Raw genomic sequence first — 27,795 nt, forward strand, 5'->3', positions numbered from 1 at the left:
TCCTTCTTGTTTTCTGCTCCATTAGTGTTCTTATGAACACTTGCTTAAGTATATGTCAAAGCACATATTTTTTCTTTCCCTCAACTAGATAGCACTTTAGGGTAGGGGACAGAGGTGAAGGGGTGACTGAGATCAGAGAGAAAGAAATGTAGGGACTGAAGTGTTATAAATTAGAAGCATCAATTTTATTTTTATATATGTATATATTTATATATTTTATATAATAAAAATATTTATATACTTTCTATNTACACTAGATGTTGAATAAATATTTGATGGATCTCAATCATGGATATTTATAGTTGGAAGAGAACCTAGAGTTAATATATATCAATCTTCTCATTTTACAAACAAGACAATGAGCCCAGAGAAAAGTGGTGATTCAAACAAGAGAATGCTGAAATATACCAGGTCAAGCACTCAGCTGTCCTGAGTCCCAGTTTTCCTCCCACTGCATTACAAAACCTTTCATCTCCTTTGGTTTGTATTATATGTATCACTCTCCTTCCTAGTTTTCTCTCCTTCCCTTACTCTCTCTCCTTCTCCCTCTTTTTATCTTGCTCTCTGGCACATATAAAATGTGCTCACTTGGATTTATAAATCTACATTTTCTACAAATATAAGAAACTTATATTTATCTGTCTACTGATATTTGACAATAGCAGTGTAATTATTGTGAAATTGTTTCTAGTTATTACAAAACCATTAATTACTCTCAGTATGTTACAGCATGTTATGTTAACTAAGGGGAATTTTTTGGGTAGGAGGTTGTTTTATACATTTTTAGAATGTTAAAAAAGGTTCTGAACCAAAACTAGGGGAAAAAAACTATATGTTGAGCTGATATGCAATTTTGAATGATCAGAAACACATTTTTAGGGCACATTTTTACGTATCTAAAATAGATGTCTCTTCAGTTTGGTAACTGCATGTAGTCTTAGTTTACTGATGAATTGTTTATTAAGAATTAATTTTTAAGTTGATTGCTGGTACTAGAAATAAATTTTAAGTTGACTGCTAGAATTGGGAAATAATTATTTTTTCAAAATATTATTATATATTGTGGTTAGTTTAATCTTCAAATACCTTTTAACTCAGAATATGTCAATAAATACAGGGCATCTGGTTGGCTCAGTTGGAGGAACAAGTGACTATTGATCCCAGGGTTGTGAGTTCAAGCCTCATGTTGGGTGTATTATTAAATAAATAAAACTTAAAAAAAAAAGACTGTCAGTAAACAATACAATAATGTAATTCAATTGTACCATTGGTAAATAAAAAAATTAAAAAATAAGTAAAGGATTACTTTATCTTATTTACTTTCCCACCCTTGAGCAAATGATCAGTGTAAAAGAGAGGTTAAGAACACCTTCTCTAGAATCAGATTTGTTGGCTTCAATCTTTATCTTTCAATAGATTGGGCAGTTCCTTATCCTATCTATTGACTGCTTCTTCATCTCTACAATGAAATAATAATAGTTCCTTCCTCATGTGGTGGTAAGAATTCAATTGGCTAATCTATTTAAAGTATGTAAATCATGTGTCTGGCACATAACAATCACAATAAATGCTTGCTGCTTTTATAAAGCTACCATAAGCATTATTCTTTTTATTGGTGATCTTAATTAGGTTTGTTTTTGTCTCAGGAATAGATGAAAGTAAGTGCAGACTCGAATTGCATATTCATGAGCATTAGGTACCAGACACTTTAATACATATATTATCTTGATTAGCCTTCATCAAAAAGTTTCTATAAAAGAAACTGTATTTTGGTATTTTATAAATGAGAAATGGAAGGTGAGAGATTAAGAGTCAGAGAACCAGTAGCTGACAATCCAGGAATCAAACCAGCCAATCTGACTACACAGTTCATATTTGCTTTTTTTTCCCGTTAACACTGCACAAATATGGTACATGTGTTTGCATTAGGTGTGATGTCAGAAATTCAAGGAGGTCATGATGGCCCTTTTATTACAAAGAAATCTTTACTTACGGTTCAAGAAACTTAGCAAAAATAAGTACATATGTGACACAATACAGTTAAAATACACATGACACATAATAAGAATCGAGAACAGAGAAAAAATATTTCAAACACCAGAATTCTATAAACAAAATGTTAAAGGAATCTTACTTTTTGTAAGAATTTAATGGTAGAATTACTAATTTGCTTCAATTTTTACTATATTATCACAGTAAATGGGAGTAAACACTCATTGTGAAATAATTCGTTGGTTTATTGTTCTTATGCCTTTTTAGAGCAGCATTGATGAAAATAAGGCAGTCACTACCCAGATGTGGTGATTTGAGTTTCATTTTTCATTAATAAAATAAAATAAATTAATTTTAGTTTCTTGTTATAGTAGCTGTACTTTGTGTTCATTCATTGGGTACACGTGGCTAATGATGATCACATTGGACACAGCAGATATAGAACATTTTCTTCATTGAAGAAATTTCTATTGGATAACACTCTTCTGAGTAAGTCGGGATGTGTAACAGAATGACCAGGCAGAAAATTTTAATGAGCAAAATATTGACTAAGGGTAGCTGCCAATTCTTTGCGTTGAATGTAATGGAAGGAATGGTTATCTTGCATTCCGTAGCACTGAATGGGCTCCATGTGCACAACTACCAGCTGTATAAGTTTGGGCAAATTTTCATCTTCCTAGAGCTTTAGTTTCCTGATTTATTGAATGGAAGGAAACACCTTCCATGAGGCCTACTTACTAGGGAAATTGTGAAGGTCAGTACAGACAATATATAAGAATGCATCTTGTATAATACAAGTAATAGACATAAGGTATCCATTCTGAAACCTGGGTCTTTCAACTAGGTCTCTAAAAGAACACAACCCTAAAACTTGTGTCCAGGATTCAAGTCCAAGTTCTGCCACTTCCCAGTTTAATGAGTTTGATACTTGGTTTCATTTTTCTGTAAGGCAAGAAAAATTCACATAGATATTGTGAGAATTAAATAATATATATGTGGAAGGATGTCGGTGTAGGGGAGTGGATGGATGGATGAAATAAATGAAGGGGATTAAGAGCACACACACAATGTAAGTCAATATTATGTTTAAAAAAACAAATGGCCAACTTTATGCCTCTTTGCTTTGCTACCACATGATGCTTTCTGATCTCTATAATTCTGGCATATATATTCATGGTAAAGAGCCTAAAGTAATAGATATCAATTACTGAGAACAGTTCTAGGAGTTAGGCACTTTTTGGAGACTTAACATGTATTGCCTCATTTAATCTCTATACAACCACATGGATATGGGCATGCACTTATTATTCTTTTCACTTCTTTTTATAGGGGTTGTAGCCTTTCTGAGGCTCAGATAGGTTATACTGCCCAAGAAATGCCCCAGAGTCAGCATTTGAACTTGGCACACTGAGAACCTCTGTTCCCCGTCATTACATTCAATTGTCTCAAGCAACATAAAAGAAAGCTATTGGTTTATCCACTTGTCAGCCCTTTCCATTTCTCCTTACTAAATGTCCAGTTCTCCCTAAGTTAATAAATGTTATCATCTAATTCCAAAAACAAAAATCATTTTTAAATAGACAAAATGTTTTTATAAATTTTTTATGTAAAAGTAAACAAGTAAAAATAGCTAAGAAGAGTCTGGAAAGAAAAGAGACAAATGGAGTGCAGAGTTGCCCTATTAGATATTAAAATACATTATAAAGTTTCATTAATTTAACCAATGTAGTGATAAGCATGAACAGCTCCATAGAACAGATTAGAAAGTCAACTGAGTCTCAAACATATTTGAGAATTTAGAATATGATAATTGTGACATCTTAGTTAATGTTGGAAAAGATGGATTATGTAATAAATAGAGTAGATACAACAGAGAAGCATTCAGAAAATAAAACTCGAATCTCATTCCACAACTTATCTAAATAAACTTCAGCTGGATCTAAGTTTTAGATAACACACACCAGTTGATGAGTTTTATTCAATCTCATCTATCCATATAAAGAGTAATTTTGTAAAACCTAAAATAATTGATAGTATTCTCGTGTGTACATTTGTGTGTTTGTGTGTCCTGAAGTATTGAGAATTGTAAGACAGTGGTCCAGTTTCATTCTTTTGTATGTATCTGTTTAGTTTTCCCATTATCATTTATTGAGCATGCGGTCCTTTTCTCATTTTATATTCTTGACTCCTATGTTGTAAAATAATTGACCATACAAGTTTGAGTTTATTTCTGGACTCTCAGTTCTGTTCCATTGATTGATGATGCTAATGCCATAATATTTTAATTACTATACATTTGTAATGTAGTTTGAAATCAAGGATCATGATACCTCCGGTTATGATACCTCTAAGTTTGCTATAGTTGGCTATTCAGGGTTTTGTGTGTGTGTGTGTGTGTGTGTGTGTGTGTGTGTTTCCATACATATTTTAGGATTGTTTGTTCTATTTCTGTAAAAAATGCTATTGGAGTTTTGATAGGAATTACATTGAGTCTATAGATTGCTTTGGGTAGTATGGGCATTTTAACATATTAATTCTTCTAATCCATGAGCATGGAGTATCTTTCCACTTATTTGTGTTATCTTCAATTTCTTTAATCAGTATCTTATAGTTTCAGTGTACAGGTCTTTTAACTCCTTGGTTGAATTTGTTCTTAGGTATTTTCTTCCTTCTGATACAATTGTAAATGGGATTGTGTTTATTTTTCTTTCTGATAGTTTGCTATCAGTGTATAGAAATGCAACAGATTCCTGCAGGTTGATTTTGTAACACTTGTTATAGATTTCATACCCTAAGCTTAGTTGTCAGAAATCCATGATTTCTGAAACTGGTCCACATCTTCCCTGCACCTGTGATTGCAGAATGAGAAATATTAATGGGTAATCCATCAAGAAATCTTTTCAAGTGATTGCCAAGCACTGAAGAGCTGTAGATATTGCCTCCTAAAGTGCCATTTTTTCAAAAAGGAGTAAACCCTTGCTCTTCTTGAGTATTACTGGAAAAGCAGGAAGAAATATATAGAAACTTTTCTAGGCTTTAAAAAATGATTCCTATTCACTGCCACCCATAGAGAACAGGTAGAAGATTTAATCAAAGGTTTTAAACCAAGTGGCATTTGCAGTCAATGCAAAGCTTAGGTGTAGGAGGCACTCCTGATTGCTGGCTGTACCCCCGGACTGTACCCCCGAGGGGGTAGAAGTTAGTGAGACCAAACAGGTATTTTTCTTTAAGCTTCACTGTTTCAGTTAGAAGTACTTCATAGTAATATTATTCCTATCTATCATAAATTTCACATATTTTTTGACTTTGTTTTGATCTTTGTTCTTTTCCTTGAAGACAGTAAGGTTTTTAAAGACTCAATGATATACATTTTTATCATGTCCTGATGGACTAAAATATTTAGATAATTTCCAAAATTATAAAAGCAGATATGTTCTAATGATTCTCATTGATCCACCAGCCAAAGCACAAACTTTCCTCAAAGTGCCTGAATGAAAATTAATTGATAAATTATCAAGAACTTCTATATAAAAGTGCTTACAGTATTTATTTTTCTTTATGGAGGAGATATTTTGTGGCACATGACAAAAACTTAAAAATATATTTTATAGTTCTTGATTTCATTTCCCTAGAAAATCCTACTACTAAAATACTGGTTTTGTACCTGGATGATAATATACATTTGAAAAGAAAGAACACATAAGAACATGTATATTTCTTAAAATAGAATTGTTTCAAAAGGGATATATGGTTTTATGATTAATAATATGAATAATAAAATTATTTTACCAAGTTATTGAGGAAAGATGCATGGAAATAAGTGTAAATGTGTCACAGAGGCATAGAAATGAAGGAAGGACATAAAGATAGGAAAGTCACACTGCATTATATACAAGCTTGTACATCTACATAATGTATTAATATTTAAAGTCTAAATCATATAGATAATATCAAGTTTTTTGATTGCAACAAAGTGAAGTACATAAAGATAAAACAATTGCTTATGGGGAAAGAGTCAGACATAAAACTTCTAGTTTATTCACAAAGCCAACATTTTAGCAGATTCTCAATTAATCTAAACATTTGCCACTGCTGATATTGTACAGTGAGTTCTCTTTTAGAAAAATGTGCATATATTGTGTTACTTTATTTGCTATAGCTGCATAGCTAAAGGAAAACAATTGTTAGGAACAAATTTCAGATTAATATCATAAAATGTGATGTAAATATTAAAACACAGAGAAGGAAATGTGCTATCAAATTATTGATTCACCTTGTTTGAATGGAAATTTTCTAGGAATAAGAAGTTTATAAGCTGAATCTGAAAAATTGAAAGTAACTCTTTTCCCCCCTTTGGCTGAGCTATTGTTATTACTTTGGTTTAATATCATCGCAGGAAATTTTTCATTTATATTTTTTGTTTAATTAATATATAGGAAAAAACAAGCAACTCTAGGCTTCTTGGAAACTGATTTCAACCTTAATGTAATTTATTTCGACTCTGTATCTTGATAAAATTTGCAGCCATCTTAAATACTAATCCCTGATTTATTTAAAGGAGTAAAATGAGAGTGAGGTGTAAATGTCCAGAATTGAATTCTGCATTCAATTTTAGGTTCTCCATATTGAAAATGATAGACAATGGCATGAGAAGAGGAAAATACCAATAAGAATCAAGGGCTTGCTAGGTAAAGGCATGATGCTAGGCATTAAAACCAAAGAATTTTAATCCCAAATTAAAATTTAATCCCTTCTTCAAACCTCCATAGTCTTCAGTAAGCAGGACCTAATATAGTTAAAGAGATGTATCTAAGATCACATTTTGATAGGGCAGTAACTAGAATAGACACCACTGACATTTAAGCCCCTGCTGTTTCTGGTCAGCCGTGGGAACAAGACCACATAGTGTAGACAAACTATCATGCATATGGCACTGTGTTCTTGGCCTTCCTAGTTGTTAATTCAGTCATCCAATATTCTCTATCTGTAGACTTATTTATTATGGCCACAGAATTAATATTCATGTTACTAATCAATTCTGAATGAGCTAGTGTTAAGAGTAGAGCTCTGTGGCATTCCCCTCAAACCCTCCATTTAGACTGATTTCGTCCTATTCATCAGCACACGTGGAGCATCCAAATTCAATCAATATTAATACAATTTGCAATAGGGCCATTTTTCTTTACCCAATTTATAAGAATATCACAAAACAGCATGTTTTTTTCTGATATCTGACTAACTTTGTCAATGGTCTTTCCACAATAGGAACTTTTAATAAATCACCTTTGATGAATGAATTAAAGTTGATCCGATATAGTTCTTATCATTGGTTTTCATCCTCTTATCTAGGCATTTATTTTTCTTATAGATACATTTAATAAATATAATTAAAGTATTAAGCTATATTTTATGTCCAATGCATATATCTAGTAATAAGTATAATTTATTTTTTCCATCTTGCTAATCACTGGGCTTCTGGAATTTAAATTTTACAGAGTTACTTCAAGGTGCCAGAAGACTGACACATATATTTTGGAATATATTTTGTCATTGCCTAGAATTTAATATCATTTATAGGGGAATGTCACGGCTTTTTTTTTTCACCCACATTGCCAAAAAGTGCTCAATTTATGAGCATACTGTGAGAGAGAGATGGAAAGCAACTCTTCTCTGTTTCCAAAGTGAATGAGTTCAAATGGTAGCTGTGTAGATTTAGTTGTAGATAAGATCCTAATCCAAATAAGCATTACAACAACTTATGAGATAGCATCTCTAGTTTTCTTACTTCTAGAAACTGAAGGAAATGGAACAATATGAACAAGGCTGAAAAAAGTCAAAGCATGTTTGATTTCTTTTACCAAAATATTCTAAATATGAGATGTTAGCACCCCCTACTCATTTCCTCCTTAGACTGCATTTGATTTTAATCCAGAATAGCAGTAAGGAAGGGATTCATGAATTTTAGGTTCTAATCAGAGCTATCTTTTTAGGATTGATTTATTTAAAACTGCAAATGTATTTTAAATCAGCTTGTGAGTTATGCACTTGATATTTAAATTTGTATATGAGAGAGAGAGAGAGAGAGAGCACGCGCCAGTGCCCAAGCAAGTGTGGGAGGGGCAGAGAGGTGGAGACAGAATCTGAACCAGGCTCCATCCAGGCTCTGAGCTGTCAACATTGAGCCCCGATATGGGGCTCAAACCCAGGCGTCCTGAGATCATAACTGAGCTGAAGTCAGACGCTTAACTGGCTGAGCCATCCAGATGCCCCTACACTAGATATTAAAAATCTGACCTTTTATATGCCAACATAAATAGATACAGTTTCAAATTTTGGTGTATAATTGTTATGACTTCAAGTAGATTGCTTTCATATGTGGTATTTTAGCCAGGATTTTAACAGGTAGCCAAAATCTGTGACTATATCCACCAGTAAGTAGAATAAAGTAGACCAGGGTCAGTTTTTTTCTTCCAGACAATTATTCTCACAATGGAATGTAAGAATTAGTATAACAAGTTCAGTAAACATGATTATGTTAGAAAAATATTCTGTCTTAAAATTTTGTAAAAATATTTCAATTTCAATTTTCAATTTGAATATTATAGCAATGTATGAAATAGTACACATTTCCCGAAGGAGGGCTTTGGCAAGAATATTAACCAATTACTACAAAAATAAATAGAACTAATGAGAGCCAAGACTTTTGGGATTGTGTGATATTAATCAATACTTTATAATTTGCTACTATTTGAAAATACTTTTGTTTAAAGTGCTGAGATTCTCAAAAGATACAAAATGCTGATTCGAAAGGGCACACACACCCCAGTGTTTATTATAGGACTACCAACAGTAGCCAGATTATGGAAAAAACCCAAATGTCCATTGAATGATGAATGGGTAAAGAAGATGTAGTGTATATATACAATGGAATAGTACTTGGTGATCAAACAGAATGAAATCTTGTCATTTGCAGCAATGAAGATGGAACTAGAATGCATTATGCTGAGTGAAGTAACTCAGAGAAAAATAAATATCATATGATGTCACTCATAATGTGGAATTTAAGAAACAAAACAGATGAACATAGGGGGAGGGAAGGAAAAATAAGCAGCAAAAGAGAGAGAGGTGAACAATCGATAGGAGACTCTTAAATATAGAGAACAAACTGAGGATTGCTGGAGGGGAGTTGGCGGGGGATAGGCTGCATGGGTGATGGGCATTTGAGGAGAGCACTTGGTAATAGTACTGGATGTTATATACAAGTGATGGATCACTAAATTCTATCCCTGAAATTATTATTATACTATATGTTAACTAACTTGGATTTAAATAAAATTAAAAAATTAAATAAAGTGCCAAAATTCTTGTTAACCACTTTATTATATTAAAGGTACATTATTATTTCAATATGCATATTTAAATTGACTTATATTGAAAGCCAGTGGGTATATAACATAAATAATTTAAAATCTAGAATATTTACTATAAATTAGGGATACCTGGTTGTGCAATGAGGTATAAAATGTGCTTTGAAGTTGTAAAATACACTTATACAAGAGTTTGTTAATGTAATTATTAACATTTTTTTGGAAGTCTAGTTCTATATATGTGACTCAAACGTCAGGCAATCCTACCAATTACCTCCTAGTGTTTAGTGAGCTTCTTAGAGCCAACAGATTTTAATACTGATTTTCAGCTTCAACACTCCAGTTTTAATGAGGAAACATTTCCAGAAGTATTAACTCATTTCTCAAGACTAATATTTAGTCTTTTTACCTGGTGTTGGCTATAACTACTGATATTATTTTCAACCAATATATATACCTATGTAGGACGTATGTAAAGATTGAACAGGAAAGTTAATCTTCAATTATCGAAAGTTTCATATTAGTTTAATTTTTAGATTGATAAATTATCTTTAACTTAGACATAGTAATTTATTTTATTGACTGTTCGTCAGAGAATTTAATCAATACTTGAAATTGAGCATAATTTCTACAGATTGGACGAGAAAGAGGAATGAAAGCAATGTTTCTCAACAATTGCAAAGATTTCAGTGATTTGAATAAAATTTCATAAGCTTTCATTTATACTTGTTCACGTGTATTTGGGGGTTCCACTACTCATTTATTACCAGGAAGCTGGCTGAGAGTTGCTTATGGAGTTGTTTTCCCCTACAGTCATGATGAATTTGCGCTATTTTAACCAGCACTCTCTTGTTTAATCTCTGAAGTCCAATCTATATTATCAAAGATGTACTCTTTGATAATAGCATATTATCATATTATAAGAATATAGCATGTAATTAAAAATGCTCATCTAGAGTAGGGTTTATATTTTTGACCCAAGTTTTCATATTAAAATATAAAAACCATATGGGGTGCCTGGGTGGCTCATTCGTTGAGTGTCTGACTTCGGCTTGGGGCATGATCATGGTTTATGAGTTTGAGCCTTGTGTCAGGCTCTGCACTGACAGCTTGGAGTCTGGAGTCTGCTTTGGGTTCTGTGTCTCCCCTTCTCCCTGTGCCTCTCCCCTGCTCCTACCTGTCGTTCTCTCTCTCAAAAATAAACATACTTTAAAAAAAAACCAAAACATGATTACTAAATAATAAAACTATATTCCAAGCCATATCAGACAACATTTTAATTTTAGATACAAGTAAAGAAATTAAAAGAAAAGCCAGCTCAATTTTGAAATTTTAAATTTTTAGACAAAACGAGTGTTGCTTCTGAGATACTGATGACCATACTAATAAATGTCTGTGAAAGAAATCCAAGGACAAGCTGATTTATTATGAGAAGTCCATGGCATGAATTTCATTTTGTATTATTTTAGCCCAGAACACTGTCTCAGAGAAATATGGACTGGAACTTTTAAATGTCTGATTTTTTTGAAATGTTCTAGAAGGGTCATTCTCTCAGTTTGAATTGAATTTATACTTTGAAATCAAAGAATAATGAAATAAAAATTAAGTATTTATGCCTTACTTTCATCAGGTATATGAGGGCAAAGACAAAAATACTCTCTCTTCCTTTTCCTGCCCCTGAGACTCAAATAAAAAATAAAGAGGAGCACTCAGATTAACTTTTCATTTCTTGCTAGAAAATATTACATGTATATAAGAAAAAGAGAACTATAATCAACAAATACTGGGCTTATTTTAATTTGTTTAGGAGTAAACAGGGAAAAAATGTTAAAAAAGAAAAAATATACCTAAGCCATAAGAAGGAAATGAAAGATGGGAAACTAGGTGGGTAGTACAAAGACAGACATTATTCTGAAATACACATCAGTTATTTAATGTGATGATACCTTAAATATAGTTATAAGGAAATAGTACCTGCAAAGAGTATCTTGCAATATGAGCAAGATGTTAGAAAGTGAGGGTTGAAATTACAAAGTAGAAAGAGAAACTCTTAATTTAAGGTCACCATGTTGTTGAAATTTTTCTAGGTTTAAGTTTTTTTATTATTTATTTTTATCTTTTTAAACATGAAAGGCATAATTTAATTTTTTGTGGACTTCATTTTTAAAGTAGTGCTTTGAAAGAGAAATAAATCCATAATATTATAGGTTGAAATGACTAAATTAAAAGTGAACTTCATGCTTACTCTTTTGTTTCCAAATACTAGAGACCATGGTGAAATATTAACTGAACATAAGTCTTATGTTCCACTATTTACCAATAACAGAGGAAAAACATATCAGTACTAAAACAGAATCAATTTTCTACATTAGATTTTAAAACTTGATTGATCTTTGTTAAGTGAGTGTTTGTAGGTAAGTGGTTTTTAAATTGTTGAGTGTTTTCTAAGGTAAGTGTCCATGTAGTGGGTAGTAGTTCTACATGAATAAGTGAATCATAAATGGAATAAATAATAATTGGCATAATCAGGAGGACTCTTTTATCTTTGGGAAAGCATCTCTGATTTGCATTAGGAACACATCAACTAGAGAGGAAGATGGAATAGATAACTTGATTCTTTTTAACTCCATACGTGTTTTAAAAATCTCGCTTATTGAGTCACATGATGATACTAAAAATATTGTTAATGAAAAAATAATCTTAGTAAAATGTCAATATAATAATCTTTAGAGGCTTTTTAAAAAATGTGAATTGTTCAAAAGTAAGCTTTTTCATGGCATCCCATAAGTTGTAGAAGAGTATTAATGCAGCTCTCATCTCTTAATCAGACATCCATGATAGCTGTGTACAGATGGAGATGAGGAAGGGGAGAGGTGGGGAAGGGAGGAGGGGAGGGGCAGGAGGCATGGGAGAGGGATAGGCAGATAGATACTAGGAAACTACAGCACTCACTAAGAGAGATCCCTGGGATAAAGGAAGCTGCTGGAAGATTAGGGAACATCAGAGGCATTCTGTTCAGTAAAGGACAAAGAGAACTACAGCTGCAGAAATATAAGCACTGGGACTTAAAGTCAAATTTCAGGAGTTTCAGGTGGAGGAATTGAGCATACTCTATAAAAGGTAATAAAAGTCCTGTAAAAAATTGACTATCTATTTCAGACTGATTCTGTACATGGACAGTGCTTATAGAAGACAAAAAGAAATTAAAAAGAAAAGGCTGATAAAAAGAAAGAAGAAGACAAAAAATAGGAGTAAAGTATTAAATCGTATTGTATTAAAATACCATAAATAGCTTTTTCCCCTCTGATGGGCCACTTACACAAATGCTGGGTAAAATTTTATGTACAGTACCTTTCTTTTAGCCTTTAGCTGCTCATGGTACTTGTCACAAGTGTCTCCTGGGATCTCTCCTCCCCAAAGAGTAATTCCAACAATGGTGTATGTGACACCCATGACGAGCAATGGGAAACAGTACACCAGTATAATGACAATAATATGGTAACTGCAAGAAATAAAACAAACAACAAACATATGCTGAAGAGCGTCTTGAGATGCAGTATGTGGGGAACTTTGAATTCAGTTCCTTTTAAATCATAATTGAAAATTCCAAAGATTATTTCCACATTTTCTCCAAGTCTTCATTTCACAAGTCTATCAAAATATCATGCTCTTGTCTACTACATTCGTCCAAATGCTACCAGCTGATCCTTGTCAGTCTTTGATTCATGTACAAAAAGTATAGCTGCGTTGCGTGCTAATTTAAACTGCCCACACTCTCCTTGCCTAGCGGTTCTGGATGAATGCCATTTCTCTGCTTGGTAATGGTTGAGCTAAACTAATTAAATTTATCATCAGAGAGAAAGAGATGAGACAGAATGAACAAACCAACTGGCAGGTGCTTTCTCATAAGATTATAATATGTACCCCTGCAACATCAGTCATATTTGAAATACATTGGTTTTTATCCAAATAAAAAAATCTAACTAGATATTCTAAGCCACATTGGATCCACAGATATGTGACTATAATTTTTAAAAATCAGGTAAAGACATTTACATGCATTTCTAATGTCATGACACATTTGATAGCATTATTAATTTGGTAAATAACATACAGGTGTGTTAGTCACATCAGTGTCATGATACTATAAATTAGCAAACTAAATTCTATGCTTTCATAAATTTCAATCAAAATGATAAGGATGTCGGGGCACCTAGGTGACTCAGTCAGCTAGGCATCTGACTCCTGCTCAAGTCACATTATCACGGTCAGCACAGAGCCAGCTTCTGATCCTCTGCTCCCTCTTTCTCTGCCCTTCTCCTGTCTTTCCCTCTCTCTCAAAAATAATAAATAAATATTTATTTATTTATTGTTTTATTTATTTTTGAGAGATCGAGAGAGAGAGAGAGAGAGACAGCGTGAGCAGGGGAGGGTCAGAGAGACAGGGAGACACAGAATCTGAAGCAGGCTCCAGGCTCTGAGCTAGCTGTCAGCACAGAGCCAGATGTGGGGCTTGAACCCACGAACCATGGGATCATGAACTGAGCCGAGCGCGGACGCTTAACAGACTGAGCCACCCAGGTGCCCCAATATATAAATATTTAAAAAATGATAAAGATGCAGTTAGGGAGGAATAGGAGGGCAACTGATAATATCACCATACAATTAGAATTTATATAAAGTTTTGTGTAGCTTCCTCTGTCTTAGGAAGGCTTTAAAGAAATTAAAGAATTTGGTATACTAGTCTTCTCAATACCTGTTTCTGTGTAAAGGGAATCTCAAACCTCCTTGCTTTCCCGTTTCCTGATTTCTTATTAAGTATTGAGTTACAGTCAGTGGGAAGTGATTCAGTCAACAAATAATTTAATTATTATAATTAATTTTATTTTGTTATACAGCTAAGATTTATTAATATCAGATAGAATAGCAGTACTCAGTTTAATAACTGTTGCCTCCTTTTCCTTCAATAAATACTTCCTAACATTTTTCTTGAAAAACCTGGACTCTGGGAAGTCAGAGAAAGACAAATACCATATGATTTCACTCATATGTAGAAGTTAAGAAAAAAACAAATGAGCAAAAGGAAAGAGAGACAAAGAAATTAAGAAACAGACTTTTAATTGTGGAAAACAAACTGATCGCTACTGGAGGGGAGGTGGGCGAGAAGGGGTGGGTTAGAAAGGTGGATTAAGGAGTGCACTTCTCCTGACCAGCACCAGATGATGTATGGAAGTGTTGAATTACTGTATTGTACACCTGAAACTAATATAACAATGTATATGAACTAACTGGAATTAAAATAAAAACTTAAAAACAAATCTGGACTTTGGGAAAAATTTAATAAAATTCTCTGCTTTAAAAGATGACTGTTATATTAAACGTCAGACTTCAGCTCAGGTCATGATCTCATGGTTTGTGAATTCAAGCCCTATGTCGGGCTCTGTGCGGACAACTCAGAGCCTGGAACCTGCTTTGGAGTTTGTCTCCCTCTCTCTCTCTGCCCCTCCCTCACTCATGCTCTATCTCTCTCTCTGTCTCAAAAATTAATAAACATTTAAAAAATTAATAAAAGATTACCATTATGTTTGCATCATTTTTTATTTTTTTAAAAGAAAACAGCAGGATACTACATTAGATTTTATTGAATTAAAATTTAAATTATCAGAATAAAAATGCAAACAGTTGCCCACTTACTTTTTTTCCTTTTGCTTTTCTTTAAAAAGTTTTTAATGTTTTTTTATTTATTTTTGAGAGAGAGATAGAGACAGCATGAGCAGGGGAGGGTCAGAGAGAGAGGGAGACACAGAATCTGAAAACAGGCTCCAGGCTCTGAGCTGGCAGTCAGCACAGAGCCCGACACCGGGCTCGAACCCACAAACTGTGAGATCATGACCTGAGCTGAAGTTAGATGCTTAACCGACTGAGCCACCCTGGCACACACCTTTTGCTTTCCTTAAGATGTGTCTAAAACATGAAATACCAAATTCTATTGTATAGCATTCATATTTATTTTCCAACCTAGTGTTTATGTTTCTTTAATGCTAAAACAAAGGAGCACAACTAAGAACCCACCAGAGCTGCCTTTCCCTTGCCAGGCCTTTAAAAGGACAATCAAAGGGGCACCTGGGTGGCTTAGTCGGTTAAGCGTCCGACTTTCGCTTAGGTCATGATCTCGCGTTTCGTGGGTTCGAGCCCCCCATCGGGCTCTGTGCTGACTGCCAGCTCAGAGCCTGGAGCCTATTTCAGAGTCTGTATCTCTCTCTCTCTCTGACCCTCCCTGCTCACGCGCTCTCTCTCTCTTCTAGAAATAAATAAAAATATTAAAATAAATAAATAAATAAAAGGACAATCAACACCTTTGGGCTTCAGTTCTTCCCTTGCCATTCTTTTCTCAATCATTAACAACTGTTTTCCTTTGTGCATTGCTTTCATTTCCAGGGATTTTATCACTTCCTCCAAGAAACTCTCTAGAATTACCCCATATAAAAGTCCCCTTTTTCCTATTAGAAACCTTTGTAACTTACAAAACATATTGACCATATTATATTGTAGTATTTTAAACTTTTTTTCTAAGACTTTTTAAAGTAATCTCTACACACAATGTGGGGCCCAAACTCACAATCTCGAGGTGAAGAGTTGCTCTACCAACTAAGCCAACCAGACACCCCATGTATTATTATAATTCAATATGTCTCTTTTCCCAAGTAACATATGAACCCTTTGAGGGAAATGTTTATATCTTATTTGCTTAGTTTTTGCTCCCAACCTATAGTTCTTCAAGTGCTCAATAAATTGAATTGAAAACCACAATAGAGAATTAACTTACGTGAAATGTTGTTTAGGACCTTCTGGCCATTGCACATAGCAAAGAGTACGGCCTGGCATGACTTTGATTTTGGAGTAAAGACACTGAGGGAAGGCAAGTAGAAATGCTAGAATCCAAATACTTCCAATGACGATCTTGGTTGCAGTGGCAGACAGTCTGGGTTTCAAGGGATCAATAATGGCCATATATCTATATAAAAACAAACAAAACCATTTTTTAAAATAGTTTATTGTCAAGTTGGTTTCCATATAACCCAGTGCTCATCCCCACAAGTGCCCTCCTCTATACCCATCACTCCCCTTCCCCTCCCCCCCATACTGATCAGTCCTCAGTAGAGACAAAACCATTTTGTTGGTTCTCTTACTAGCAGAGTTAAAAATGGAGTTTCAAAGGAGTTACCTGTGTCTGGTAAGCAAGTTGATGAGGATTTTGCTTTATAGAGGCCGCGCAGAATGATAATCATGGCATAGTCTTAGGAATCAGACAGATTGAGGTTCAAATCCTATTCTGTCACTTATTCAAACTTTTTGAAACTCAGCTTCATTATTTTAAAAATAGAAATAAGAACACCCACCTCATGGGGTGAACTCAAGATCAATAGAAATCATGTAAGTGAAAGGTATTGATTATTTGGTGCTGTGCCTTGCCCATTATCAGAATTCATAAATGTCTATTGAATGGAACTGGAAGAGTGCATAGTAAGTGCTTAAAAATATGACTCTGTACCTCAAGACCTCCATTTATCTTCTGTATGTTTAACTTTTTAGAAGAAAATTCTAGAGAACTAATATGGCTAACACCTATCTGATTGACAAAAATGAGGAGTCCCCATAAAGGATATCACCAAGAAGTCCAGGATTCAGATAATAATGAATAAGTCAAGTTTGACTGAGGCTATGCCTTGCTGTTACCTCTGAAATTGAATTCATGGTTTACCGTGAAAATCTTCATAGTTCCTATGTAACTATAACATAATGGTTATAGGAAAATATATTTGAGACTCTCAAAAACACACATATGATTTTAAGAAATTGGAAACTCTGAATATGGTAACAAAAATCAAGTTTTATTCACTTGGTAAAATATGAACAATATGTCTGGGAGAATTAGTTTATAGATTTAAATTGGATAGTATGCCTAATTGTCAAATTCTGGCTAATTGAGTAGAAAATTAATTATACATTATACACAAAATTAATTATATTTTTACATTTCTATCAGCAAAATGTTGTTGCAATTGTTTTTGCTATTGACTATTATGGATTTCTCAAATATATTTTGATTTATGCAAAATTTTCAAAGGCAACAATATAATCAAAGAATGACTGTTACTTAAGCCTAAAACATTTTAATCTTAAGAATAAATATTTCAAGATAAGAATAATTTTTTAAAAATTTGCTTATTGCTCTTTGTTTTATTACTATTAGGCAGAATTGGACCTTTCATGGATATATTGGAACTTATTTATGTACGACTCATCATATTAACTTTAATTGAAATTTACTTAAAGGAAATATCCTTAATTTATTATGTATGACAACTAAGAGGTAAAAATGAATGTTAAGTATGAAAGAAAATCATGAAAACAGTGCCACAGTTTTGGAAATAAAGTGAACCACACAATGAAAATAAAATGCCATTGTCTGAAACTGAAAATTGTTTAATAATTTATCTCTTATGCTTACGCTGGTGAATAATAGCAACATTTACAGACAGTCATCCATGAGCAGGCAATTTATTATATACATTATATGTATTAAACATCCAAAACAGTCTAATCAACTAATAGAATCAACCAATTCAATAATAACAGAAATATTATTTCTATTTTACGGAAAAGGAAACTGAAGCTTAAAGACATTAATTAGATTCCTCAAAATGACCCAGATGGTAAGAGCTGGAACTCTAAAACAGTTCTGCCAGTGTTCAAAGTCCATATGGATACAGATAAAGACTTTGACTATGGCAGTTCATATAAGGAATTGGGGAAGAGAACGAAAAAAATATAAGGTAGATAGCATCCAAAGAATTCCATTTTGGCTCTGAATCCAAAAGCGTTTATATGCAATATTAAAGACAAAAGTCAAGCATAGAAAGGCAATAATTATATTTGGGTATTTCTGCTCCCACTGCTGTTGATTATGATTTACCATAGCATTTCTCTCATTATATTGACTTGTTGCTTAACGGGCATTTCTAGAGTCAAGCACAGCCCTTATCAATAAATTTTGTTGTTCTTAACTGAATATTCCTCAGCTTTATTATAATCTTTTGCTTTTTTGCTTGTCTGGAAGTTTATGAATGCAGTTTGGATGTTTATAGAGTTGATTTTTTGAGACTAAAAAGAGAATTTGAGTGACATGAGCAGAGTTAAAGTCCTGTACAACTATTACAGCACAGATAATTCAAAATAAGGTATAAGTTGCTTATTGATTTTGCTGGTGAATTACTCTGTATTACAGAAATTATTTCCTGAGGCGCCTGGGTGGCTCAGTTGGTTAAGTGTCAGACTTCGGCTCAGGTCATGATCTCATGGTTCATGGGTTTGAGCCCTGCATCAGGCTCTGTGCTGACAGCTAGCTCAGAGCCTGCAGCCTTCTTCAGATTCTGTATCTCCCTCTCTCTGACCCTCCTCTGCTCATGCTGTCTCTCTCTCTCTCTCTCTCTCAGAAATAAATAAAACATTAAAGAGATTCAAAAAAAGAAATTATTTCCTAACAGGTAAAATATTGTTTTATTTGAGTTATATGAAAACAATCAATTTATGTTCATATTAACTAACACTTCAGTGAAAGCAGAAATTTAAGAACTTCAAACTGACATTTTTGTCATTTCTGGTCTGATCTGTTATTCATTCAACCAAACATTTACTGAATGCCTACTGTGGTATTCCAGACACTATAGTGAAATAACAGTGACGAGAAATGACCTTCACAGAGCTCACAGTCTAGTGAAGTAGATAGACACTAACCAAATAATGTAAAATAAACAAAATTACCAATATGATAAGTGTTGAAAACCAAGGAATATATAACCATGCGAATGCGTTTCCTGGGAAAAACATATTTAGATTGTGACTCAGTCTTTCCTAAGACAAGTCATTCTGGGTTGAAATTTGGAAAGGTAACTAAGCAAGGTGGCAGAAGAGAAAGGGTTAACAGGAAGATTTCTGGAAGAACAGACATGTGAAAAACTCATACGTAAACGGTGAGTTTTTATTGGTTGAATTGTGTCTCTCTAAAAAGATATGGGGGTTAAGTACTAAACCCCAGCACCACAGAATGTGATCTTATTTGTAAATAGGGTTTTTATATAGGCAATTGAGTTAAAATGAGGCCATTAGGGTGGGCCCTAACCCAATATGACTGATTTAAAAGAGAAATTTGGGAACAAAGAGAAGCATAAGAGAATGCCACATGAAGATGGAGGCCTGAATGATGCATCTAAAAGCCAAGGAATTCCAAAGACTCTCTGCAAACCACAAAAAGCTAGAAGGAGGCAAGGAAGGATTTCCTTACAGTTTTCTGAGGGAGCATGGCCCTTGCCAACCCCTTGATTTCAGACTTCCAGCTTCCAGAATTCTTTTTTTTTTTTTTTTTTAATTTATTTCTAGGAGAGAGAGAGAGAGAGNAGATCATGACCTAAGCGAAAGTCGGCCGCTTAACCGACTAAGCCACCCAGGCGCCCCCCAGAATTCTTAAGACAATAAAATTCTCTTGTTTCAAGTCACTCTGTGGCACTTTGGTACAACAGGTCTAGGAAACCAAAGCAAAGGTGAGGATGAGGAAGCGCTGTGCACTTGAATAGAGCCCTACTGTAATGGAAACAGTGAATGGAGGGAGTGGTCTGAGATAGAGTTGTAGGGTAGGTTGTAGGTTTTTGTTCTATGGCAAGTACTCAGGGTGATCAGTCTAAGGAGGGAAATAATCAGATTTTAGTGAGGAGATTTTTAGTATGAACAGACGGAGGCAAAACAATGGAAGCAGTGGGAATAAGTAACCTGGCTATTGTTTTGTTTTGGGTGAGAGATGATTGCTGCTTGGAATAAGATGTTACCAGGGAGATGGGAATCACGGTAATGGTTTGAGGCAAATAAAGGAATGTTAAAACACTGTAGAAAGGGGAGCCAGTTGGCCAGAGAAGTAGGTACAGTTGCCAGGCACTGCTGACAAGACTAATTTGAAATTGGTAATTAGGAATTCTTTGCGGCATCGATATTTCCTATTCTGTGACTCTCTCCAGCAATAATAATTTGCTCAAAAGTAGGCATGAAAAAAATGGATCCTTAGGCTCATCCAAATGAATATCCTCTGGACCCTGAGAAGAAATAATCCAATCTGAGATATAATATCATTCAAATGATTGTCAGTACTTTATTTATCCTTTAAAGAAATATGTGTCTTTGGTATGATCACATTAGGTTTTTCTCTGAGCTTCTCACTGCCATTCTTTCCTTACCAAACAAATGCTCAAATACATTAGTCTCCTTAGTATGATCATTTCATATGTAATAGCTAAGATTGGATTCTTCACTCTTTCAATTAGCATATCACTAAAACAAGTTTAAAATCAGTTTTTATTATCTTTTATAGAGTCTGAAATTCTCAGAAGCATCCACTGAGAGCTCCTATTTTAAATGCCATCTTTTATCAATTTTCCCTTCCATTCTAAGACAAGACCACATTCCTTTACCACTTATTTTTCTGATATAATTGATGGGTCTTTTCTGATTCTTTGATGTCTAAAATAGAATATTTTGACATAACTTTACTTACTTTCAATAAGTAAGCCTTTTCCATTTTGCAATTGTTCTTGATATCTGGTATATTTCTCCCTTTTGTTAGCATTTTTAGTAAGCTCTGTTTATGAATCTTTATATGCTTCTACACATTTAAAAATTTTGGTATGAATGGCAGAGTGCAGCTTTCAGATATGCACTTGATTAACAATGGAAAGTATATTTGCCTCAAATGATACGGATTTTGCTGTTTTCCAATTTGCTTCTGGCCACAGTAGACAATGTTTTAGTCTGTGAAGCTGATATACATAATGTTGTCTGCCTATTGTCTGCAAAATAAGGATTAGTTGTAACAGCTGTTCATGACCCATTCAGTTTCAACTTCTGGCCTTTGGAACTAAGGCATTTTTCTGCTTTGAAAAATCACTAGAGAGAAATATAACCTTTTTTGAAATGGCTTTTTGTAGACAAATTTTATTTAGTGCCTTTTCATAAGTATATTAAATTAGAGTGAGCCAGTTAATTAATTTGTCATAAAAGTTGTCTTAGTGAATTTTGAAGGGAACATGTGTTTATTAAAATAAGCCTACATAGGGGCGCCTGAGTGACCTAGCCGGTTAGGTATCCAACTTCAGCTCAGGTCATAATCTCATGGTTTGTGAGTTCGAGCCCCACAACAGGCTCTGTGCTGACAGATAGGTCAGAGCCTGGAGACTGTTTCTGATTCTGTGTCTCCCTCTCTCTGAATCTCTCTCTCAAAAATAAATATACCTTAAAAATTTTTTTAAGTAAGCTTATATATACATACGTTCAAATATATGTACACATATAATAGGAACTTCAAAAGATTATCAAGCAAGAAACAAATAATTTATGTATTTACTCAGATTTTTTATAAGTAAAATTATAAACTGGCATTTGAGGAAAATTATATTTAAAACTAATTCCCCATGAAAATAGTTTTGAACTTTTGGTGGATTATTTTCCTGAAAGCAATGCCTTCATTAAAATATATTTGAAGTTGAAAATGACCTACAAATATTTTTAATATTCAATAATATTTTATAAAGATAACACAAAACACTAGACATGATTGTGTATAGTGTAACTATACATGATATTCTATTTATACTATAAGGTAATATGCTTCCTAAAATGCATACAAAACCCTTTTTCAGGGCAATAAAAAATGCAATCCAATTTTATTTCATTTTATAAGGAAAAGAGTTTTTAGATGAAGAGAGAATTCAAAAGTTTGCCCCAAAATGGAGGAATTAGAGTAAGAGGTAAAGAAACTCCTAGGTAAGGGCAATAGACAGGTCATATTATAGTCAATGGGTAAAGGAAATGAAATTTCTTAACCAGAAAAGACTTAAGTCTTTAAAGACTTAAAAAACAAGGGGGGGTCGCCTTGATGGCTCAGTTGGTTAAGCGTCCAGTTTCGGCTTAGGTCATAATCTCATGGTTTCTGGGTTCCAACCCCTCATCAAGTTCTGTGCTGACAGCTAGCTCAGAGCCTGGAGCCTGTTTCAGATTCTGTATCTCCCTCTCTCTCTGACCCTCCCCTGCTCAAGTTGTGTGTGTGTCTCTCTCTCAGAAATAAATAAAACATTTAAAAAAATAAAAAACAAAATAAAGACTTAAGACACTTGCAAGCTTTAGTCAAATGTTGGGGCACCTGGATGGCTCAGTTGCTTAAACAACTGACTCCTGATTTCATCTTAGGTCATGATCTCACAGCTGTGAGGTTGAGCCCCAAGTTGGGTTTCATGCTGGGCATGGAGCCTACTGAAGAGTCTCTCTCTCTCTCCCTTTCCCTCTGCCCCTCTCTCCCCTGCCTCTCTCTCTCAAAAAGAATATATATAATATATGAATATATAAATATATATTATATAAATATATAATTATTAAAATATATAAATGTAAAATAAATGTTAATATATTATATATAATAAATATACATAAATGAAGAGCTAGCTATAGTGTAGGTAGCAGAACAGTTTTAGATTGGCACAGGAAGTAGAGCTCAGACTACGTTTTCTGGACAAAGATGAATCATAACTCTCTAGGACACGATGGACTATCTCCAGTGGTAATATGTTTTTTTTTCTCTCTCTGTTGTTGAAGGCACTGAGGAATCAGGAATAGAATGAATCACCATTTATTGAGTGAATTAAGGGATTATAAGTTTCAGGTGAATTGTTGAAATAGATGAAAGTAGTCTCCCACATAATTTTGAGATTCTAATTTTAATCAGAGGGAGGTTGTCTGAAAACTAATTATAGTTCCAGGCCCTTATAATCAGAATTATGACAGGAAGCAGATTGTTGGGACAACTAGTGGAGTGACTTATTAGTTTGCGTAATTTTCAGAGTACTACAATATGACTCAGATATCAAATAGTATTGAGCCAAAATTTCCTTCCATTAGCTTCCCCTTATAATTACTTGGCTTCCCTTTTCATATGCTTTTTATACATATGTGATTAAGTAAAACTACATATTACAACTGGTACTGTAAGTCAATAGTTCAGGAAGACAGTTTTCTTTCAAAACTTTTTTAAACATTTATTTATTTTTGAGAGACAGAGAGACACAGAGCATGAGCAAGGGCGGGGCAGAGAGAGAGAGAGGGAGACACAGATCTGAAGCAGGCTCTAGGCTCTGAGCTGTCAGCACAGAGCCTGATGCGAGGGTCAAACTCTGGAACCGCAAGATCATGACCTGAGTCGAAGTCGGATGCTTAACCCTCTTGCAGATATTTTTATTAACCAACAGCGACATTAAGAGCTTTGTGAGAATGGATGGAAATGATTTTACATATACAGTGTGAATGTCTTCAGAAAAAACATGAATATATTTTGCATATACTATGGATATATGAAACAATGTTTATGTTTCAATAATAGGTTTTTCACTTTTGGAAAATGAATACTTTTTTGAGTCTGCTTATTATAAATATTATTTGTATGTATGTGTGAGTTACTCTGAGCCCCTTCTTCTTCTCATTTCCTTTGCACAATCATAAACCTTAGCAGTCCAGCTTCTGACATCACCAAATCTGTTCCATTCCTCCCTTCTGACTCTCAGCACCTGGACTATTGCAACGTCACCATAATGGGTTTCCTGGATGCTACTCTTTCTTAGCTTTCTTCACAATGTCTTTCAAGCTATCTTTCTAAATTATTTCGCTATTTCTTCATTTTTGACAGGATTAGCTGCAATTCTACACATCCTTTTCTAGAGTGGCACTAAATATCTTACCTTTTGCTCAAACTTACTATGTTGTATCAGTCAGAGCTCCAGGAAAAACAGATGGCACACCTGAGTGGGAAAACTGAAGAGTTTAATAAAGTGGCTATCTACAAAATTAAATAAATAAGCCATTTGCAACCCCTATTTTACAAAGTTGTTAAAGGAAATCAACTTGAAATGAACATTCCTGGGACTAGCTACAGCAAGGAATGGGAGGCGTGGGTGGTGTCTTCCTGCCCAGATCTCAAGGATGAAAGGATTCTATAATCTGAGGAGATGAACCCTTGGGGGAGGGGCACTTGACAAGAGCTATGGATACTGTTGAGGACTTAGCCAATTTGCAGCATCCCTGAATGGAAGGAGAGTGGTGGATATGTTCTAAAGTTCCTCTCCTCTCTTCCTCCCATGTCCTTCAAGTGTCTCCCACTAGGCAAAGCCAAAGAAGAGGCCAGAGAGCAAGGGACCCTTTTGATGCATTTAGTCCACAAAAATAGCCTGGTGGGGAGGGGCAGAAAAAAGAATAGAATAAGTAGAGAGTAGAGTAGATCTGACCTGAAAAATAGCAATTGTCTGCTCACATATCCTTTGATAATTTCATGTTTCTCACGTGGTAGTTTCTGTGCTGGAATGATTTCTCCAGTACAAACCTATCCCATCAGGGTGGGACAGTATACAGGTTATTTCTTTTCTAAATCTCCATCTGAAACAAATTTCTATACAGAGAGTAATGCAATTTTCTATGCAACTTCAATAAGGACAACTAATGTTCAATGATTCAATGGTTAAATGGAAATATTCAGTGTTACACCTGGAGATTTTTAAAGTTCTTTGTGTGTACTAGGAATTAATTCCTGCCAGTTTTGTCTAATGTGGATCTACATCACATCAGACAGTTTTCTATGGTAAATAGTGGCATGTAGCAGCTCCACTAGATTATCTTTAAAATCTAGAAATGGTGACACCCATCAAGCAGAAGGATTTCCAAATCTTTGAGTATATACACTGTGATGATGTAAAGACCTATTTAACTGTGCAAATGGAAGAAAACATGTCATAGATAATCTTTAAACTTGGATAATAAAGATGCAAAATGAAGGCTTTTTCATATCTTATTTTTCTTTTTAATTATATTTTCATTATATCTTATGAAGGCAAATTGTGCTCAAATTATTCAATGATAGGATGTGATAGGAAAGCAATTTAGAAAAAAATTTCTTCTGTTCATCCATTTAGCCAGTCATATAAGAAATATGTAGAGAGTGCCAAATACATGCAGGAATATAGATGGAAATATAGATGCTATGAATATAGTAGAAAACAAAATAGTAGTAAATACTGTGAAGAAAAATAAAGCAGAAAACATGGATAGAACGTAACATGAGGCTACTCTTTGGATGGTGATCACCCAGTTCACACATGAGATACACTGAGAAAACGAAAATGTAGCTATTTACTTCTTTGAAAGAGTTGCTTCTTTGTCCTCTTACAATGCACCTGTAAATATAAGATAGTTTTATCTTAATAATTTTTCTTCTTTGCAGGCCATAATTCTTCCAAATCCTCCAACAAAATAGAAAACTTAGATAAAATTGAAGAATTCTTTAAAAATGTTTTTTTCATGTTTATTTATTTTTGAGACAGACAGAAACAGAGCACAGACAGGGGAGGGGTAGAAAGAGAGAGGGAGACACAGAACCTGAAACAGGCTTCAGGCTCTGAGCTGTCAGCATAGATAGAGCCTGATGTGGGGCTCAAACTCATAAGCCTGACGTGGCTTGGGAATAGTGAGATCATGACCTGAGCTGAAGTCGGACACTCAACTGACTAAGCCACCCCCCCACCCCAAATTGAGAATTCTTAAAAGGAAACAAAAGACTGAAATTGAATCAATACAAGTAGAAAATCTGGGTATATGTGTAACAAATAAAGATATAAAATTAGAAATTAAAAATCTTCCCACAAAGAAAAATCAGTATCAGATTGTTTCAATGATGAATTTGCCTAAACATTTAACGAAGAAATATTAACAATGCTTCACAAATTCTTCCAGTAAACAGAGGAGGAAACACTTTCCCCTCTCATGGCATAAGGTTAGTATCACCATGACACCAGAGCCAAAGGGAGTGTAAAGGTACAAACTTCCAGTTCCAAAATAAGTAAGTCGTGGGGATGTAGTGTATAGCATGGTTACTATAGTTTATACTCTTTACATAGTTGAAAATTGCTAACAGAATGGATCGTAAAAGTACTCATCACAAGGAAACTATTTTAACTGTGCGCTGACAGATAGTAACTAGGCTTATTGTGGCAATAATTTTACAATTTATACAAATATCAAATTATTATATTGTATACTCAAAACTAATATAATATTAGATGTCAGTTATTTCAGAAACATACAAAAGGTATCATCCATCATGGAAAAGTGGGTATTATTTTGGAAATTCTAGTTTGATCTGAAAATCAATTAATGTAGTATACCATAGTAATAGGATAAAGAACAAAGACCACATGATCATATCAACAGAGGCAGAATAGAATTTACCAAAATCCAAAATCTTTTCAGAATAACAACTCCCCACACACAGGGAATATAAAGGAACTTCTCCAACTTGATAAAATGCATTGATGAAAAATCAATGATTAACATCGTACTTGTTAAAAATTTTATTCTTTCTCCCTATAATCTGGAACAAGGCAAGGATGTCCCATTTCATCAGTTCCATTAAAAGTTGGGGGTGCCTGGGTGGCTCAGTAGGTTGAGTGTCCAACTTTAACTTGGGTCATGATCTCACGGTAAGTACCAGCTCCACGTGGGGCTCTGTGCTGACAACTAGGAGCCTGGAGCCTCCTTCGGATTCTGTGTCTCTTTCTGCCCCCTTCCCCACTCACTCTGTCTCTCAAAAACAAATAAAAAAAAAAGAATTAAAAAAATAGTTGTACTGGAGGTTCTAACCAGGGTAATCAATCAGGCAAATGCCAAACAAACAAAAGTAAAAGAAAAAAATAAAGAAAAGAAAAAAAAAGAAATAAAAGTCATCCAAATTGAAAAGGAGAAATAATGTCTTTATTAGCAGATGGCATGATTTTCCATAGTGAAACAATCCACAAAAAACAAAACTCATGAGAATTAATAAGTGCAGCAAGGTCACAAGATACAAGTTCTGTCAATTGCATTTCTACATACTAGCTGTGAACAACCTGAAAATGAACTTTGAAAAATTCCATTCTGCAGCACCAAAAATGAAACCATTATTACACTGCATGTTAACTAACTTGGATTTAAATAAAATAAACAAAATAAAAAAGCTAATTCTAAAAACAATTTGGAAATGCGAATCTTCTAGAATAGTGAAAACAATTTTGAAAAATAAGGACAAAGTTGAAGGGCTTACACTTCCATATTCTAAAATCTATAACTAGGCTACGGTAATCAAGATAGTATAGTACTGCAGAAAAATAGACATATAGGTCTATGAACTAGAAATATTTATTTATTGGTTGATTTTTGACATGAACTAGAAATATCAACCAATTTATTGGTTGATTTTTGACACATGTAACCAAAGCAATGAGAGGAACTGTAGTCTTTTCAAAAACAGTACTGGGACAATTGG

The 27,795-nt window shown here is 34.1% G+C and overlaps 1 protein-coding gene across 1 annotated transcript in view; it reads right to left on the reverse strand.

Annotated features, from left to right (window-relative positions):
* The window catches only part of TACR3 (tachykinin receptor 3), a 78,865-nt gene that overhangs the window by 32,006 nt on the left and 19,064 nt on the right, over window positions 1-27,795 (reverse strand). The window contains exons 2-3 of the mRNA XM_077755712.1: window positions 16,186-16,374; window positions 12,711-12,861 (exon numbers count right to left, since the gene is read on the reverse strand). Coding sequence (XP_077611838.1) covers window positions 12,711-12,861; window positions 16,186-16,374 — 340 coding nt within the window. The remainder of the gene's footprint in view (window positions 1-12,710; window positions 12,862-16,185; window positions 16,375-27,795) is intronic.

This window comes from Crocuta crocuta, unplaced genomic scaffold, assembly GCF_008692635.1.
Source record: "Crocuta crocuta isolate KB4526 unplaced genomic scaffold, BGI_CrCroc_1.0 scaffold92, whole genome shotgun sequence".
In the NCBI taxonomy this organism is placed as follows: Eukaryota; Metazoa; Chordata; class Mammalia; order Carnivora; family Hyaenidae; genus Crocuta; species Crocuta crocuta.